We start from the raw sequence: 20,773 nt of genomic DNA, 5'->3' as shown, positions 1-20,773 counted from the left end.
AATTACTTAATGCAAATAAGAAAAGTTTACACTAAACTCCTACTTCTTTGCTTAAAACTCTAGAGAATTTAAATGAGGGGAGATATGTATTTAAGAGAAGGAAATTTAAATGAAACTTAAATCAGGGGCTTAATGTAGAATAATATTAGACCAGAAGATCTGAAATGCTAAATAGAGAATGGCAGTAAATAAAAAAGGGAATGTGTTCACTCGGACACTTGGTATGTTTAGTTTTCTTTTGAGATGATTCTTAAATCTTTGGGGACCCATGTTACTAATGAAAGACTTATTTTATCCCATATCTTCTTTCATCTAAGAGGAAGAGTAAAGTACTGCCTTCCATGCCAGGGCAAGTGTCCCTCTTCTTCCCCAGTGGTGTTTTGATGAAGTAACAGGGCTTCCTGTGTTCGAGCTCCCCCATGGAGGCAGTAGTGTTTACAGGGTCCCAGAAAGTAGGGTCATCTCATTTGACTAATCAAAGAGAGACCGAGACAGAGAATGAACCTGGTTGACCACATGCATATATGTCTTTCACAGACTGTCATTGAACAATGTGGTTCGAGGGGATATAAAATTGTGGGGGCAGTGTCTGTACAAAGAACTGTAAACTTTTGGACATAATAAGCACTCTTTCTTTGTAGAATGGTTGTGTTTCATTAAGTGATTTTAAATGAATCAGTGGAAGAGGAAACTTATCAGGGGAAAGTTGTTGTAAGTGAATTTTTTTTTGGAGGGGGGAGTTGGTAAAATAGATGAAGATTACAATTCAGAAGTTTCTCATCTGTAGCTTTTATGTCTAATCGTACTTGACAAAATGAAAGTGCTCCATTTATCTGAAACTCTTTCCTTCCAAAGTACTTTGAAAGAAACCAAATTCTTTGCAGAGGCAGCTTTAACTTCTGGGACCCTTTGAAGGCTACCATAGGACTCTTAAGTAAAGGAATTTCTTTCTGGACCTTATGGGTGTTTCCCCTTAAGATAGTTTCTGCTTTCCCAGGTGGCTCAGCTAATGTCCTTTACTTTTTGTTTTGTTTTGCTTTAGGTACTGGAAATTGAACCCAATGGCATTCTGTCTTTGAGTTCAACTCCCAGCCTTGTGTTAATTTTGTATTTTGAAACAGAGTCTTGTTAAGTTGCTGAGGATGTGAGGAAATTGCTAAGACTCCTCAAGCCCTCCCAAGTACTAGGATTACAGGCGTGAACCCAGCTCGCAAAGGTCCTTCAGACATCAAGTCAAATAGCAGTCCCGTGTAGCGTCATAGCAACCCAATTTTAAAAAGTGGTGCATTTATTACTTTACAACTTTTAATAAAGCCTCCTGAGGGAAGGCACTATGTCTCTTGCGCACTGCTTTATTCTCAATAACCAGAGTAGTGTCTGTCCCCCAGAAATTATTTAATGAATGGATTTATGAATCCTCTTCACCCTTACTCTGTGTGTGTGTGTGTGTGTGTGTGTGTATGTAGGTCTTTTAACCAATAGGATATGTAAGAATCACAGTAGGAATATAAGTGTTCAATATGAGTGTGGTGACACATGCTTGTAATCCCAGTACTTGGGGGGCTGAGACAGGAGAATTGTAGGTTCTCAGCCAGCCTCAGCTACTTAGCGAGGCCCTCTGCAACTTAGCGAGACCCTGTTTCAAAGTAAAGAATAAAAAACAGGGCTGGGGGTATAGCTCAGAGGTGGAATGCCTCTGGGTTTTATCACCAGTACCAGACACACACACAAAAAGTGTTCATTGAATGAGAATAATAACAGTATAAAATTTGGAGGCAATACCTCTTTGTTTAATTTATCCCCTATGACTACCTTTTCAACAATTGTTAAGGAACAGAGAATAATATGTTTAAGGTATGGTGTTTGTAAAACATTAAGCTTCCAGGGACCTTAAGATTATATGGTTCTATCCTCAGATTTTAAAGCCGAGAAAACTGAGATTTATTAGATTATGTAGCTAAGTTGCTGATAGGAAATGAGAATTTGTTTTGGGTCCGAGTCCCAAACTCCTTGAACATACAGAATTTTGTTTCTTAAACAGTCACTGCATTGAACAGACATTCCTTTAAAATAAACTTTGAGAATTTATGCAGTTCTAGTTATAAAGCTAAGTGAAAATTACTATAAGAGTTTATTAAGAAAGAAAAATAATATTTTTTTAGTCCAAGATTTATACAAGTTTCTCTGTACCCAAGAGTTAGACATAGATGTTGGGGTCCAGGAGAGTCTGGAGTGTAGGTGCCGTTCTCTGGTCTGCCATTTAAGGCTGTCTGGGTTTTATTACATTTGTTGCACATACCATGGTGCCCAGGCCCTGGTAAGGTGGTCCATCTTATCTTTCTAGGTATTTCTTAAATCCTTCTGCCTTCGTCATGGTCGTGGTCGTGGTTGTCGTCTCCTCCTCCTCCTCCTCCTCCTCCTCCTCCTCTTCCTCTTTCTCTTCCCCTCCTCCTCCTTCTTTCCTCCTCCTCCTCCTCCTCCTCCTCCTCCTCCTCCTCCTCCTCCTCCTCCCTTATTAATCACTTTTGTGTATGTTTGGGAATAGACCATTCATTCATTTGTTAATTCACGTGTGCTTAAGTACCTACTATGTGGCAGGCATGCATGGTTATAAGTACTGAGGACATAGCAGTCAACAAAATAGACCAATTCCTTGTCTTTGTGGAGTTTATGGGCAAGTGAGGAAGGAAGGAAGGGAAGAAGGAACAGATGTGAGGGGGAAGGGCAACTAGAGTCAGTAGAATACATCTTTAATTTTGGAACTCCTTGAAGATAATAAAAGTAAAGCAGAACTCCTTATTGATCCCCCCAAAAAAAATTGGGAAGAGAAGATAGAGAAGACAGAGCCATTATGCAGTCACATAGTATTTAGTGATTTAGTGAATTTAGGGATTTTCCTTTGTTTCAGACAGCATTCTCACTGCTGTGAACCCATATACTTGACAACCACAACTTAGAGTAAGGAAGATTTATTTGGGTCTAAATTTCAGAGGTTTCAATCCATGTTAGTCCAGATTATATCTACAGAGTCCAGAACATGGTATTTATTCAGATAGTAGGTGTAGAGACTTGTTTTGCACTCAGGAATCCAGTTTCAGAGTTACTACACAGAGTTGCCTGTGTAGTAAGTTTGGCAAACTTTTGATTATAATATTGAAGACTTATGCTTATATTTTTGCTTTTTCATTAACTTCCCAAAAGTTGTATTTGTATATTTCTCTAAGTTTAACCACTTATAACTTCATTTGTAATTAAAATTAGTATCCAAGTTAACTCAATTGGAAAAAATACAGTTATTGTTAAATTTTACTACAAAATTTGATATACTGAAGGATATGGTAGTATAAAATCCACTTTTACATTTATGAATTAATAATGTCGTGTGTGTGTGTGTGTGTGTGTGTGTGTGTGTGTGTGTGTGTGTGTGGCTGAACCCAGGGGCATTCTACCTCTGAGCTACACCCTCAGTTCAAATTTTTTTTTTCAGTCTTATTTTGAAACAGGATCTCACTAAGTTGCTGAGGCCTCACTAAATAGCTGAGGCTGGCCACGAACCTGGATCCTCCTGTCTCAGCCTCCCAAGTGCTGAGATTTTAAGCATGTTCCACCATGCCCAGCTATATATGAAAATATTTTTAACCCATAATACTAGAATATTCTAATTTTAGTCTCTACCTCACACGTGACGTAGGTAATGTGTTTTGCTTGCAGTAATATACCCATGAAAGTGCTTTACATACGCAGTCTTGTAGTCTGGTTCAGTGACCTCAGCTATGATCAGTGCACTATCCTCATTGCAAGCTACTTCATTTTGATGTCCCTTTTCTTCGTATATCTCCAGGATTTACTTATGTGTTGGGTTATGGTTCTTACACTTTAGCATGCATCGGAAATACCTGGAGGGCATATTGAGAGATACTTTACTAGATACTATGCTCATGCTCTCTGATTCAGTAGCTATGAGATTTATTGGACACCACCTGATGTCCAGTAATTTGCATTTCTTTTGTTTTTGTTTGTTTTTTGGTGGTACTGAGGTTCCTGGAAACACTTCTACCTCCGGGCTACACTCCCAGACCTATTATTTATATTTTTATTTGGAAACAGGGTCTCTTAAGCCAGAGAGGCTGGCTTCAAACCTGTGGGATCCTCCTGTCTCCACCTCCCAAGCGTGGGGATTACCAGCCTGTGCCACCACGCCTGGCAGTAATTTGCATTTCTGACAAGTGCCCAGGTACTGCTGCTGGTTTGTGGACTGCACTTTGAGAACCGCAGCTCTGAGGAAGTGCTGGACTTGGAGTTGTTGCTGTTCTTTCACAGGCCCAGTGAAGTCAGTGTCTTCATCTCATTGATGTCACTGAATTTCATGTGTGGTCTTTATGAAACAACTGGAGAAATTTGCTTTGTGTGCACCTCTTTGTGCCTGTTGTTTAGGGACATTTCCTAAAGGATACTTTTGCATTAGAAGATTTCAAAGTGCAGGTCTTAATAGTTTCCATTCTTTTTATTCAAAACACAAAACCACACAGGTTTAGTTTTTATGGAAAAAAGCATTAACATTTTGGAATATATTTTTTAAGGCGATTTCGTGTGAGAGTGATTTCGGAGAATTCCCAAGTATCAGGATGATGTGGAAGTTTAAAAATAGTAACAAGAAGTTTTATCTTCCTTAGTTCTTTTCAAGAGTCTTTTAAAAACTAAAATTTGATAGACTAGCACTGAGTAGAATTTGGTGCTGATCATTCACACTTAGGAGGGTTTCACTCTGACTCACAGCAACATAACAATTTCACCTTTTCCTTTTGAAGCATAGCGTATTCCTTTGGGGCTATGATGGTATAGTGGAGTTATTCTCTCAGAGAAGAAAAGGCAATCAGAAAATCTTTGTCCATGAGATTAGACTAAAATGTTCGCTCATTCAGTGATTACTGAATGCCTGTCTGTGCCAGGCACTATGGCAAAAATTGGTGCCAAGGTAATTTATCTTTATCATGTACAATGAGTGGTTTTAGTGGATTGTAACTTAATATGCTCTAATTGTGTGATGAGGCTGCTGATACACTTAATGCAATCTTATGCTTTGTTAATAGAATCAGTATTGTATACAGACCAGGTGAGGTGAGATTCAGCTGCCTTTTATGGCTAGGCCCTGTCTGGAATGTTAGGTCTACTTTGGAACAAGGGGGAACTTTGGAGACATTCCAGGAATGGAGAGCCTGCGGCTGAAAGGTGTTGCCAATATTTGCATATGAGGGTTGTTGGGTAATGGGAATAATGCATTTGGGCCAAAAAATGTCTTCATTGTGTTCCTGGTTCATCCCTTCCGTCATGTCAGCCCCGTGAGGACAGGCATCTACCTTGTGCACTACTGTATCTTCAATGTTTGACACAGTGCCTGCTGTGTATTCAGTAAGGAATCAGATTGAGGACATTTTGACTGCCATCCTTCAAGTATTTGTCACAAAGATGCCTTCTTAAGTAGTTTAATGAGATATATTTCCAGACTGGACGGAGGCCCCAGAGGTGGAATTTTTATATGGGAAGATTTCAGTTTTACAAAAGCAGAAGTTTTTAACTAACTAATTAATTAATTAATTAATTTTTATGGTACTGGGGATTGAACCCAGAGGCATTCTACCTCTAAGCCATAACCCCAGGCCTATTTTATTTTTAATTTGAAGTAAAGCCTTCCTGGTTGGTGAGAGTCTTAATACTTACTGAGGCAGTTCGCCAACCCTCCACCCTCCTGTCTCTGCCTCCCCCAAGTACTGGGATTACAGGCATGTGCCACCATGCCCAGCTAAGCAGAACTTTATAAAATTTAGTTGTTTGGCAGCCATATCACTAAACTTTCTCTCAGAATTGAATTTTGTTATTTTAAACGTATAGATAGAAGCCGCATGACAATTTACTTTATTTCCTGCATTTGTAGGTTATAGGCCAAGATAGTTTCAGCTATTGACATGGTTATATATTTGTCTATTTTCAGTTAATTATTTCCTTTAACAAAAAAATACAACAGAGCAAAGAATTTCTCTAAGTTCAGCCTGTCCTGTCATTCCAGACTAAAGCAGAGCAAGGAGCTGGAGCGTGAGAGGGCCACGGCCAATGAGCAGCTGACCAGGGCTATCCTTCGAGAGCGGATCTTGAGTGAGGAGGAGCGCTCGAAGGCCAGGCACCTGGTGAGTCCTCCCTCCGGCTTCAGTGGGAATTCGTGCCTCTAACCAGATCCTGGATGTTTGGGAAGTGCTAAGTTCTCTGTGTCTGTTCTTACTGCTGAGTACATTCATGTTCTCTTTGCTTAGATTTTCCTGAGTTTGGCCTTTGACAGGTAGCTGACAATTTGAGATTAGCCACCAAGGACGCGAAAGCAGGTAACTTCAAATATACCAGAGTACTGATGAACACACAGGTGTGCGCACATCTCACGCCAAGAGGAGTGTGGCTTATTTGCTTTCTTCTCCCTTGCTTTTGGTTTTCTTATCTTTGAAACCTCTGGGGCCAGCAGCCTCACATTTTTCTTTCTGCTGGCAACTACTAGGTGTTCATCTGGGAAAACTCCAGCAAAGGTGAGTTAAGGTTTGGTCAGTTGCTCTCTGAGCTTTAAAATGGGGAGAATATCAAGCAAACGCCTTGGGGAACAACCTTTTAATTTTAAGGGAACCAATATTTTTTTGATACAAAATTTAAAAATTTTAAAGCATTGTATAAACATTTTAAAAAGAATTATTAATAGAACAAAGAAAATTGAAAAGGCACCCATGAATTTGTCTTTATGATATAAATGTGATTTACCCTGAAGTATGTTTCTCTCTACAATGTTTTATTCTAGGCCTATTCCATATTTAAGAATTTGGGTAATGCAACATATTGTGCTTAGCATCTTAAGCATTTTCCACTGTCACAGAGCATTTTGCTGAAATGTAGTTTTTAATGGTTGACTAATATTCTGTCTTCTGTACTCAACATGGTTTATTAAACGGTTGTCCATTATTAGATAAAAATGGAGCTGCTCTAATTGCAGCTTGCAGTCCTGCCTGCACAGCCCTCATTTCAGCCTTCCTAAAAGCGCAGCGTGCACTTCTCAGAGCTGTAGGTTCTCACTGGAATGCAGCTGGACCTCAGAGAGCGGGAGCAGGGGGCAGGGACCTGATTGCAGGACTTTGAAGGCCAGAGTTTCTAGTTTCTAGTTCCTTAGGCCTTTGGGAATTGCTAAACTTTCTAAGAAAAGGTTCAGTTTCTGTCCTCTCAATCTTTTTTTCATAACCTAATTTTTTGTTGCCTAAAATATGTATTAATTTTGGGAAGATTGGCTTTTTTCTTTTTTTGTGTGTGTTGTTTTGTTTTGTGGTACTCAGAGTGGAACCCAGGGGCTTTCTACCTTTTTTTTATACTTTATTTGGAATCAGGGTCTCACTAAGTTGCTGAGAGCCTCACTAAGTAGCTGAGGCTGGCTTCGAACTTGTGCGATCCTCCTGTCTCAGTCTCCCAAGCATGGGGCTTACAAGAGTGCGCCACCATGCCCGGCTCTTTCTTTTAGTTTTAAAAAATTGGCACATGACTATTTTTCTGTGAAGTAGTGTGAGATAAATCAGTATCTCTATAGCACACAGTGGTCAAATAAAGTTACTTACCATTCTCATTATTTCTTTGTGGTGGGAAACTTCTCTTCTAGTACTTTGAAAAATATATAATAAATGTGAGGCGTAGTGACTCATGCCTATAATCCCAGTCTTTGGGAGGCTGAGAGAAGAGGATCATAGGTTCGAGGCTAGCCTTAGCAACTTAGTGAGACCCTGTTTCAAAATAAAAAATAAGTCTGGGGGTGTTGCCTGGACGTAGAACAGTCCTGGCTTCAATTTCCAGCATCAAAATAAATAAATAAATAAATAAATAAATAAATAAATGGGCTGGGGTTGTAGTTTAGAGGTACAATTTTCCTGGGTTCAGTCTCCAGCACCCCTCAATATATATGTATATATGTATGTGTATATGTACATGTGTATATATACACATATATGCACATAATATTATGCACGTGCACACACACACATACACACAATAAATTGTTCTTTCTTTTATCTTGGTTATTTCTTTGAAAAACCACCCTATGAGCAGATACAAATAGAAAAAATAAAAAAGGATGTCATTGTATAATAAACCTATTTCTGCAGTGATTAATTCAGGACCCAGGCAGCATGGGTAAATGGTAAGCCAGAATGGTGGGGATCAACCAAGAAAGAAAGGTCATTGAGTTGCCTGGCAGCTGCCATTAGCACAGTACACATGGAGTGGGCTTGAGAGACTGAGAGAGGTGGAAGGGTAGTCAGTCACCGTGAGTGAAGTAATTCCAGAATTTAAGACATTAACTGTTGAGTAATTCAGTTGGTGATTACATCTGCCGTATGTCTAAGGGTTTTTTGAGAAAGTAGAAAAAAAAGTCAGGCCAGTAGGTTGAAGGGTCATTTCCATGCATTTTAAATTCTCTCCCAAGTTGCAGGTTGAGGGTGGGATGGAAAGGAGGGTTAATAATGCTCATGTTTGAGGAAAACAGGGGAGGAAAATTCTCAGCTTTCAGTGGGCAGAAGAATCCTTGTTTCACACTTTTCTTTGTCTCCTACCTTTTGGCCTTTTGCATGCTATTCTTTTCACCTGAATTTGGATATATTGTCTTGTTCATTTAGCTTAAGATTCAAAAGTTCAAATATCATCAAACACACACATACAGAACAAGGCATAAGAAGAGGAGAGTATTCACAAAATGTGCAGAAGTACAAAAAAATTTCTCACCAAAAGTAGCTCAAGTATTATGTAATATAATTCAGTTGGTACAGCATATTTTCAGTCTGTTTTCCCTTTTTATAAATAAAAGATATAATAAATCTTGTCTCTTGTCTGCCTTTATTTTTTATTTAATTGTTCAAGCATAAGAAATGGATACTGTACATTCTGTTTTGTAGATCTCTCAGGATTCTTGAATTGTTTGGTATAGATTGCAAATTATAGTACTCACAACTACTAAATTTTACCACCTATAACAATATTGGCTAAATAGAATCCTCAAAGCACTTAGGGAATAAAAGTAAAATTTATATAATAGGATGTTAGCTAATCTAAAGTTCCTAGCTTGAATGTTGTCAGATATTTGAGTGGTAAGTCATGGCCTGAGCCACATACTTGCCTATGGCAATTTAGGTACTGCATAAGTCCAATTTACTTACCTGAATTTTCCCTTTATTGTTATTTATTATCATGGAAGAGGTATATAATCACTGATTAAAGATCAGAAAATAAAAAATATTAAAATCTCAGAGAATCACTATCCTAAGATAATTATGTTAATATTTTGGTTTTTTTTTTTAAAGAATAGTTCTTTTCACTTTCTACTGTTTGTATGAATCATTTATTTTATGTGTGTAAATACATTTCCCCAAATATAGAGAATAGCGTACATCTTTTTCTGCTCTTGTAGTAGCCTTTACCTTTGAAAACTTTTAGACTATGTGGCAAAATCTTTTAAGCTGGGTATGGTGGTGCACACTTATAACCACAGTACTTCAGAGGCTGATACAGGAGGATCATGGGTTTGTGGCCAGCTTCAGCTACATAGTGAGGCCCCTGAAACTTAGTGAGACCCTGTTTCAAAATACAGAATAAAAAAATAGGGGTGTAGTGTATGTAGCTCAGACGTAGAATGCCCCTGAGTTCAATCCCTAGGACTGCAAAACAAACAACAAAAAAAACCTTTTATAGTACTGAATATGATTTTGTATGTTCATTTTCTAATGACTGAATATATTTCAGTAAGTTTCTCCCTAATTTTTAAAATAACACAAATTATTATAGACAATTTGGAAACTATTAAAATTGCTAAGAAATAAATACTCTATTTTGTTACCTTCTGTTAATGTTTAAACTTATAAGGTTCTTTGTGCTTCTTCATTTTTCAAACTTCTTTCTCTGTAGTCCAAATAGGCTTTAGAGGTTTAGATTCTGCTTCCCAGTTTTCTCTGAAACAGAGTTGTGTAGTCTCACTGCTATAGTCCAAAACAACCAACCACATGACTTAGAGGAAGAAAGATTTGTGTGCTCACAGTTTCTTGGAGATTCAGGGCTCAGCCCATGTGAGTCCGGGGTCTGAGATCCTAGGGCATTGCAACAGGGGGTAGAGAGAGGGAGAGAGCAAGGGCTCTGCTCTCACATCATGGCGGCCAGAAGCAAGAGAGATCACAAAGAAATTCAAAGACAAAAGCACAGTTCTCAAAGCCACACCTCCAGGGATCCACCTTCTTCTGCACACTGAACCTGTCCATCTTGTCTACAAAATTCACTACCATGGCTTTATCCACGGATCGGATTACAACCCTCATGTCTCAGTTACATCAACCCTGAACATAAAAAATGAACTCTTCAGGGAACATTCTATATCTAACCATCACAGCCTTGACTCTCACTGGAGAAGTGGCCTCTTCAGAACTCACAGTCATGTGAGTCACCCCAAGAATGTTAACAATGTTCTGCTCTGAGTGCTGGTTCCTACTGCTGCTGTTCTTAACTCTAATATATGGGGCTCTTTGAATGATGACCAAACATTAGTTTGTTCTTCCTGTTCAGAACCCAAGTGTTGCAGCCTGCAAAAAAGTAAAGTTGGATTCCCCAATCTCAGCAATTAGAAAGCTGCGTTTCAGGACCACTGGGGTAGGAGCGGTTAGGCAGCCTGATGTGATGTTGGCACAGTCTGAACGCCCCTCATCCTAAATGCTTGGGACTAGAGGTGTTTTGGATTTTAGAATTTTTGTTTTTGAAACTTGAATATTTATATACATAATACAGTATCTTGGGGATGGGAGCCCGATCTAAAGTTAAAATTCATATATGTTTCTTTTACAACTCATGCAAATAACGTGAAGATAATTTTATCCAGTACTTGTAGTGTTTTTGTGTTTGACTGCCATCTGTCACGAGATCAGTCATGAAATTTGCCACTGTGGCTTTTTGGCAGCACACAAGAAGTCCTGGATTGTGGAATGTTTTGAATTTTCACATTGGGGATGCCCAACCTGTACTTAAAAAAAAAAAAAAAAAAACCTCTTTCTTTCCATCTTTGCACTCACTTAGCAATTGAATTTAGATCACTGTCTCCTTAGATGAGAGTTGGGGCTTTTCTTCCCACAGTTGTTTTAGCAGCTAGCTGTATTGCAGAGCTGAAGTTTTACAGTAGGATCAGATAAAAAGTTTCCTTTTTGAGAGAATTGCTTTAGGTGGGCAAGCTGTAAATCCTGCTCTAGACTCTAGAAAGTATCCCAGCCTTCTCTCTACTCTGCATTGACTGTTGCCAGTATTTTAATATGGTGATTTTATCTATAGCATTTGGAGAGGTAGCTTGGTGGGGGCAGCACCTGCCTGAAAATGTTAAAGGATATTCACTTCTATGCGTCTTAGGATCAGAAAAGCATTTCTGTAAAGACTAATGGCTCATTAAAAGGATAGGATCAAGGAACCCCTGAAGTTAATAGAGCCTGATATGTTGTGTATTTTTAAAACCTTGTAGACAGAGCAGGGCATGGTGGCGCATGCTTGCAATCCCTGCGCTTGGGAGGCTGAGGCAGGAGGATTGCACAGGTTCGAAGCCAGCCTCAGCTACTTAGTGAGGCTCTCAGCAACTTAGTGAGATGCTGTTTCCAAATAAAATATAAAATAGGTCTGGGACTATAGCCCAGAAGTAGAAAAGCCCCTGGATTCCACCCAAAGTACTGCAATAAATAAATAAATAAATAAATAAATAAATAAATAAATAAAATTAAATAACTAAAACCTTGTACATGATGCCTGATAATTTGCTGTGTTATTCGATTTTTAAATTAAAGAATAATAAGATAATTTTTTGACTTATATTTGACTTATATTTCTTCATTAAAGAATGATTAAAAGTTTGTTTCGCTTTTTCCCGTTATTATGTGGATTTGTTAGTCAGTTTTTATTATCACAGAACTTGCAGTATTTTCTTTTTTAAATTTAAGCTTTGAAATAAACCTTAATTTACTTACCTAAGACAATATTCATTTAAGTATTCTGGAGCTTATATAAGCTTGAATGTGGGATACTTCCCTTTATTCTTAGAACAGATGTTTTATTTAGTGCTTACTATATGAAAAGTACTAAGGATATATAAATGAAAAAGATGAAATCCTATTCTGAAGGAATTAACTGTATAATGGGAGACATATATGAAAAATAGTGCTTAAAAGGGTGACATCTTTTCATGCTACTTATCATCTTGGCAGAATTCTCACTTTTGTGCAAGTGGGGACTTCGCCTTGAAACTCATTGCTCTACTTGTATTCACTCATGTGACATATTTAATTGCATAATGTAAGCCAGGGTCAAGCAGACAGTAAGAAGCCAGGAAGTACTGTTGAGTGAGAAATTAGTAATAAATCTCCTGAAGCCCCGGAGATGGGAGGAAGGGAGTGGACCACAGAGAAGATTTTTGGGAAGTGGTACTTGAGCTGGATCTTGGCCTGTGTGTAGGGATTGCCCCTGGAATGGGGGAGTGGAGATGTTGCAGCTGGGTTTAGGCAGAAGCAAGGACTCATGGGAATAGTGGGGCACTACAGAGAGTTGCCAAGTAGGAAATGCAGAGCAAGAAGAATGCAGGGATGAGACAGAAGTGGTTGGCAGAGCTGAGATCAGAGCCATAGATGCCTGTAAAGAACCCTGGGGAGCGCTTAGGAAAGTTTGAAGCAGGTCCCTGCAGTAGTTAAAAGACATTTTGATAACTGGCTACTGAAGTGGGAAGGCTAGAACAGAGGACATAGCTGGGAGCAGAGACCAGTGAGAAGGCCTTGCTTTAGTTAACCCAGAGTAGCGCTCACAGGGAGGCAGAGAAGAGACACAACAAATATTTGGGAGATAGCATTCCTAGGATTTTAGATTTAAAAGACTGAGAGAAGTACCAAAGCAAACCACAAAGTTTCTAGTATTAGCAACTCTGTATTATTTTAAATTAAAAAAAATTAACAGCAATCTTAAAAAAATGTCCTGGGTTAAGTGTACTTTGTGAAGTATGCCTTCAGTGTAGAGCTGGGGAATATCCTGGCTTCAGACACTATACTAATGATCCGGTTGGGCAGAGCTCTAGGTAAGTAGCTACTTTGGTTTCTTTGTGTGTTCTTCTCCATCACAAACTTAGGAAGCACTTGCTGTGTAGCAGGCACTGTTCCTTCTGGGGATGGGAAGGGCAATTAGATTTGGTTGCTTTTCCTGGAAGAGTCTCTGGTCCAGTCTTTTGTAGGAAGGTCATTATTACCTGGGATTTTCTTTTTCTACGTATAATTTTTGAATTTGTAAAAACCCTATACTGTTTAGAAATAAGTAATACTAAAAAAACAGGCACTGTGAATACATAAATTTAGTTTTTGCAAATTTAAGTGACTGTTTCACCAAAATGTCACTTTTCATCCCCACTTTCCTTTTTGCCTGAAATGCACCAGTGAAGCAATCAGGAAGAATTGATTAATTTTGTGCTGTGTGCTTTTCAATTCTGCGTTTTCTTTGTGCTTCAAACTGTGACAGTTGAAATTTTATGGTAAACGAGAAAAAGGTTTTGAATTTAGGGTATGGAGAGAAATGACTACATTAAAGGAAATAGATAAGAATACTATGGCTGCCCAGATATTAGTGAGGTTCTGCCCAAGGGCGAAGGATACAGCTGTGGTTCTAATTTTGAAATGAGCCACAAGGTTGGTGCGTGAAAGTTCTCTATAAAATAACAACGAATGATCACTTGGGATTTTGAGTACTGTTTCAATTAACCAGGTGAATGAAATTGCACAGTACCAGTAGTAATCCTGGGTTCTTTTATTGGGCACTTAAAGATAATTTAAAGTCTTTCCCTATTTTTTTTTGGTGCAATTCAGTACTTTGATTATAACCTCCGCTTCAGCGCTCCCTCTGGTTATGTAAGCGTGTGCTGGTTTTCTTGTCCCAGTTATTTGCATGTGCACTGAGTATTAGCTGGCTTTGATTGCCAAAAATAAAGTTCGTAATTTTGAGCTTTTGCTTTTGAGGACTATTTAGATATACAATTTCCACTTTATGCTTGAGGGATTTGAGTCATTTAGTTTTAAGATATTTTCCTCAAGGTTAGAGGCGAGAGAACGAGGTCTGGAACACACACCTGTGAGCCCTATTCTTTCTAAAGCTGGCTCATTTAATAGCTTTCCAGGAACTTCAAAGGTCAGCCTCCCCCCAGACAGATGAGCACAGAGCCGCACTGTACCACCTCTGCCTCCTGCACGTTTGGGTTTTGCAGGCCATTCTAGTTTCCAAGACAAAGCATTGGTACTCTATTTTCTCCTTTGTGTTCTTTGTTACCGTGTGTGGTCCTGCTTCCTGTGTGTTAGAGAAGCATTATTACTGTCAGCTGGAATGCACACAACCCAGGAAGAGTTTGTTAATCAAATGTTCTGTAGAGTGGCAGGGTAGCTTCAGATATATTGGCTGCTGCAGTGGAAGAGAAGAAACATATTTCAGTTCACCAGGCTAGCTTTTATGTGAAGATCACGAGGAATGAATAGGCCTGCAAATACAGATTTAAATATTGCTCATATGCTGAAGACTTAACGAGAATACTTTTTTTTTTTGGGGGGGGGGCGGGTCTAGGGATAAAACCCAGAGGCATTTGACCTCCAAGCAAATGGGATCACACCCCCCTGCCCTATTTTTTCTTCTTCTTCTTCTTCTTCTTCTTCTTCTTCTTCTTCTTCTTCTTCTTCTTCTTCTTCTTCTTCTTCTTCTTCTTTTTTTTTTTGGTGGTACTGGGGTTCCTGGAAACCCTTCTACCTCTGGGCTACACTCCCAGACCTATTTTTTTTTTTTTGTACTTTTTAATTTGGAAACAGGGTCTCAAGCCAGCGCGCGGCTGGCTTCGAACTTGCGCGATCCGCGATCCTCCTGTCTCTGCCTCCCAAGCGCGGGGATTACAAGTGCACCACCACGCCCAGCTTTTATTCTTTTTTTTTTTTTGAAACAGGGTCTCACTAACTTGTGGAGGGCCTCACTAAGTATCTGAGGCTGTCTGCGAACCATGATACTCTGGTCTCAGCATCCCGAATGCTGGGATTACAAGCGTGCGGCACCACGCCTGGGTCAATACATTTCTTAAATGTGCATTCCTGAACCTTCATTCTATTCCAAGTTGGCAGAGATTCCTAGGACCTGAAAATGACCAGACTGCCTTAGAGAAACATGGTATCCTGCTGACCAGATGTCAAGGGGCCTTGAGATAGAGAATGGCTGGGCATTCTTTTGGGAGTTGGGATAATATCTGTTTTTCAAGATCAGGGCGTCTATCTAATGAACACAATGTAGAGATGACTGCTCTTGGTTTATGTTGCCTCTCCCCGAGGATCTTAGGACAGCATGATCTTACTGTAAAAGTTCTTCAAGAAGACCACACAGTTGAGTGGAATTCTTGTTCTTAGGAGTAATTATTCATTCATAGACAGCTGTGGGGAACAACTCTTGTTTCAAATGTGTTGTCATATTTTCATATTAAATGTGCTTTAGAAAATTCACCAAGTTGCTTGCAAACTAGTTGGCTCACGACAACTCTGGCTCTGTCCTGCACTGTGACCCTGCCATAAATAGCTTATTGACATCCTGTCACCTGGCCCTTGTGGGGTCCAGGTGAGGTATGGAGAAAACTGAGTAAAAATCCATGGGTATTTAAGGGAAAGGCTGGTGATGGTTCCATCTCTTATAATGACTTGGCACTTGCTATTAACAGTGTCTGCTTCATGGCCCGAACCTTAAGATTTTGTTGAACTGACATCTTCATCATTCTCTACTGAAGAATTTAAGAAATATGGCCCTTATTGTTTGGTTTAACCTGTAACAAATTAAATGTGTAACATAAGCATAATCAAACTTATCAGTCCATACTAACCCCCAGTAGCACATTATGTTTTGACTGGACTAGAAGGCAGATGAACTTTTGTTCAGTAGCAATGTTTCTTGTTTACCTTCATGACAAGGCTCACAACTGTCAGTTTTGGCAGAGTGAATTGCTTTCAAACTATTGTGTGTGGACCTGTGGTCTAGTGAATTCAGGAGAAATTGAATAGCAGTATCCTTGACTATTTGATATACCATGTGTAATGAGAGCCATTTCATTTTGTGCATTGGACATTAATGAACATTTCAGCTCTGTGTTTCTTTCTTCTATGTCTTCTGCTTGTATTACTTAGATATGATTCCCAAATGAAACTGAGTTAGGCCTTTTCTTTATTCTCTGATCTGACCTATGCTCAGGTCATGTGTTGGAAAATATTTATTTTATAGTTAAGGAGGTGATAACTCTGGGAGTTTTTCCCTTATAACCGTAAAGACTTTCGCCATTTTGTTTCAGTGTGACTTACTCTACTTTTTCTTTGCTAACTATAGTTTAAGGATGACTTCTCCTTGAAAATACTGAGGGGCAGAATTACCAAATGAAGTAAGGCTCCATTCTCTAGGGAGAAGGAATCTGTTTACAAACCTGCAGTATTTATTACATACCTCATTTAGCTCATTCATCATTTTAATAGAAAAATGAGTCATTTTAGATGATTCTGAAGTAATTCGAGGTAAGCTACATAGCCCTAGGCGAATATGATTTACTCAGATAGCACCAAGCTATTTCAGAAGATATAATAGAATGATCAGCACCAGTAATTTATGATTACTTGTGGTAAACTTTTCAGATATATTCATTGTCATAGAAGTATGTTGTTCAAACATTTACAATTTTCTAGCTAGCTTCTCTCCCAACTGTCGTTTATGACAGATGGTTACTACTTAGTTGTGTATCTAAAAACCTTTGCTTATCCTGAACATTGACTGTAAATTTAATTCCAGACTTTTATTTAATATTCTCTTGATAAGAAAGATCACCAGTCAGTGTCATGGGCCAGTTTTATTAGAAATTATAAAACCTACTCAATATACATTCTTTTTTTTGCCTAGAAATTAGACATTATTCTTTTTCAGCTTCTTTGGGCCAGTATATACAGTTATTTTAAATCGTGTCTCACTGGTCCATAGGTCATACATCTGACCCTCTGTGACACAGCTGGCTGAAGCTTAGACCTGTAGCTCCAAATCTGAAAGGAGTCACAGTGGGTTCCTAGCTAGTTTTTCTAGAGCCTTCGAATCTAGTATCTCTCCTGGTGTTTATTATGGGTAGGGCATCTATTATTCCTTTAAGAGACAATCAGATGTTTAGAAAGACTATGAATCTAAAGGGTTCACACTTTAAATCCCAGCTTTCGGGAGGCTGAGAAAGGAGGATCGTGGTTGGAGGACAGCCTCAGCTACTTAGTGAGGCCCTTTGCAACTCAGTGAGACCCAGTTTTCAAAATAAAGAATAAAAATAGGGCTGGGGATTTAGCTCAGAGGTGGAAGGCCCCTGGGTTCCATCTCCAATACCGCAAAAAAAAAAAAAAAAAAAAAAAAAAAGTTAATAAATAAAATGCAAAGGAATGAAGCCAGGGTTACAACTCAGATCACAAGTGCCTAGATGATTGTATTTGGGGTACAATTTAGCAAATTTATTATTATTTTAACCTGTAATGGATCTAACACATTATATTAGAAAGGGTGAGGGGAGTGTTAGGGACAGGTGCATGGACAAAAGAAATTACTGCAGAAATTAAAAAAAAAAAAAAAGGCAGCTAAAAATCATGCATATGATGCTATGTACAGAGGGCCCAAAATATAGCATTATGGACCTACTCAGCATAGAATTAGGCAGCCTTAACTACTCTAATAGACCTGTGTGCTGATGCTTAGTGAAATGACATATTCATATTCATAACTACTGCCAGTGATTTAGAATAATCTGTTTAAGAGCAAGACATCAATAGAAATACATAATAGAACCAAAGTTTCAATATAAACCATTTTGAATTTTAAAAGCTTTGGTATTTTTAAGTTATAAATTTCAGTATTTAAAAACTTGTCTTAAGCTTGAACACTTTTGATCTCAGTACTTGGGAGGCTAAGCCAGAGGAGGATAGCAGGTCAGTGGCTAATCTCAGCTACTTTGGCCCTCCACAACATAACGAGATTCTGTTTCGAAAAAACAAAAAAAGGGCTGAGGGTTTACCTTGGAGGTAGAATGCTCCTGAGGTCAATCCTCAGTATGGGGGGTGGGGAGAAGAAAAAGAAAAACATAAAGTCTTATGGGAGTCCCCACATTGTGGGTGGATACTGGTTAAATCAATGACTTTCATTTTCAAATTTGAATGCACTTAATACAAAAAAGAAAAAAAAAGAAGCTTTGCTATGGGTTGTCATATTCTGGGAGAAACTTTCTCTCTTTTTCTGTAGTGTGAAGTCTATTTTTCAAGGGAAGGAGAAATAGTTTCAACTACTTTTCTTACCTTGGATAATAAAGATATGTTAATCTGGCAGGATGTTATTGAGAACAACGATATGCTTTCTGCAGTAGATTATTTAGAGTATATTAGCAGTGTCCACTTTACTCATGCAGTGGATTCAATCAACCTTGTATTTTTAATTGAATTTTATGAGAAATTTAAACTGAAGATATTTCACAGGTATGTCTTATAAACGCAGGCTCTGAGTAGAGTTTGAAAACTATGCCATTAACCATTTTGGACATTATTAAGAAAAAAATGAAACAAAAAGGGTGTAGTTAAATAATCATCAGTGCGTTTGTCATTTGTATTTTATAATCACACATCGCTTCTTGGCCTTTTGGCTAAGATCAAGGGTATAATCACAGGAGTAATTTATATTGATGGCAGGTTAACTGATATATTACAAATTAGTTCATCTCCCAAAGTAAATTTTTCCCTCTTAGTTTTTGGCAGAATGGGGGAAAAGAACTCATAACTGATAATGTTGCAAATAGTTGACATGTTTTAAAATTTCATTTTAAATGTTATTTGTAAACAACAGGATTAAGAGGAGAATCTTGAGCCAGGTGTGATGGCGCACACTTGTAATCCCAGTACTTGGGAGGCCGAGGCGGGAGGATCACAGGTTCTTGGCCAGCCTCAGCAACTTGGGAGGCCCTCCACAATTTACTGAGACCCTGTTTGAAAATAAAAGAATAAGATAGGGTGGGTGTAGTAGCTCGGAGGTAGGATGCCCCTGTGTTCAATCCCCAGTACCACACACAAAAAAAGGAAGAGTAGAATACTCTTTTAGCTTCAATATATGAATGTTTGCTGTCATTGCTAGATTTTAGAAAGGAGAAAGAATGGGCAAAAAGAAAAGAGGTATATGTATTTTTATTTTTATAAATATATCTTAAGATTAATATGTAAAGATTAATATTTTATATTGTGGATTAAAGAAAAAGAATCATTTTGGAAATTTTCCTTTCATGAACCAAAAACTGTGTAGCAGGCATCCAAGTCCTATCATTAGACATCATTCTAAAGTGAACTCTTTTCTTATGTATCTGCAGAGATTTTTGAGCATTAATTTTATCTTAATTAGCCTTCTCTCTATACCTTTGCCCCTCCCTTCCCGGTTCTACTTCATGTAATTTCAGGCAAATTGCTTTCTTTCTTTATGCCCTTTGTCCTTACCTCTCTAAAATGAGGACAAGGTCTTTAATGTACTTCTCTTTCAAATCTGTTACCTTGATGAATAAATATATAAATACAGGGGTTCTTAGAGAATGCAAAGTTCTATATACTTATAAACTGACTTTTCTTAAAGTAATTTTGCTTTATGAATAGGTAACCAATTCCAGGTCACATCTATTTTAGTTTTCTTTAGTTATAAAAAAGTCTATTAAAAAATAAAAACAGTAAAGTTGAAAGCCTCTATTTTCTTGGTCAAATTGGATATTTGTTATTGAAAAGTTTTTCAGATTAGTAGAAGTACTTTCATTATAGGTACAAATGTAAAATACTTTTAGACAGTCACTAAATTGAAAGGGTAAAAATGAAATGAGTCCCTTCGTTGTAATTAAGAGGATAGGATCTTTCTGTTAATATGTGTTCATTGGCTTAGAATGAAACCTCAAAGCTTTGTTAGCAAGCAAACTGAAATTGATATTTAAAAATACGTACAACCAAATCAAGAGGTACCAAAACCAAGCAATTTTATACCTGAAGACAATGACTATTAAATCAAGTGCCCTAAATATGCAACAATATATATGAACCTTGAAGAAATCCTTCCAAGTCAAATAACTCAGGTACAGAAAGACAGTTACTGAATGACTTTGGATGTGTTAACTAAACATAAGCATAGAGTCGCGTGGTGGTTGCCAGAGGCTGGAAATTGGGGGAAATAGGAAGTTGTTGATCAAAAGCACAGACTTTTAGTTCTGTGATGAAGATGTTCTGTGGATCTAATATACAACAGAACGACTTTAGTTATAATACTGTAGTGTATATTAAAATTTGCTGTGCAAGTAGCTCTTAAGCATTTTCTCCATACATGAAAAGGTAACTCAGGTGACAGATGTGTTAATTAATGTAATCAGAATCATCATCTTACGGTCTACACATACCTCTAGCTGTCATATTAATCTCTTAAAATCTAAAAAATACATAAAATTTTTATTTGTTTAATATCTTTCAATATAGCTGGGGGGAAAAGACAGAACCCATGGGGGAAAACAAATCGTAACCTAATTTTCTATCCGGCAGTGGCTGCCCCATTTACTTCCTCTCAGCTCAAAGATTCATCTTTCTAAATTTGACTTTGTTTTCTGCTTATCTCCGTTTATTCTGCTCGTTAATTT

General features: G+C 38.1%; 1 protein-coding gene across 1 annotated transcript in view; it reads left to right on the top strand.

Moving 5' to 3' along the window:
* Nucleotides 1-20,773, top strand: part of CHCHD3 (coiled-coil-helix-coiled-coil-helix domain containing 3) — a gene marked incomplete at both ends in the record, with an annotated part of 279,332 nt that overhangs the window by 101,550 nt on the left and 157,009 nt on the right. The window contains one exon of the mRNA XM_080701232.1: nt 6,065-6,182. Coding sequence (XP_080557358.1) covers nt 6,065-6,182 — 118 coding nt within the window. The remainder of the gene's footprint in view (nt 1-6,064; nt 6,183-20,773) is intronic.

Source organism: Muscardinus avellanarius (assembly GCF_963383645.1).
Source record: "Muscardinus avellanarius genome assembly, chromosome: 9".
Taxonomy (NCBI): domain Eukaryota; kingdom Metazoa; phylum Chordata; class Mammalia; order Rodentia; family Gliridae; genus Muscardinus; species Muscardinus avellanarius.
Note: the sequence above shows the minus strand (reverse complement) of the source record. Positions and strands in the feature narration are given on the sequence as shown.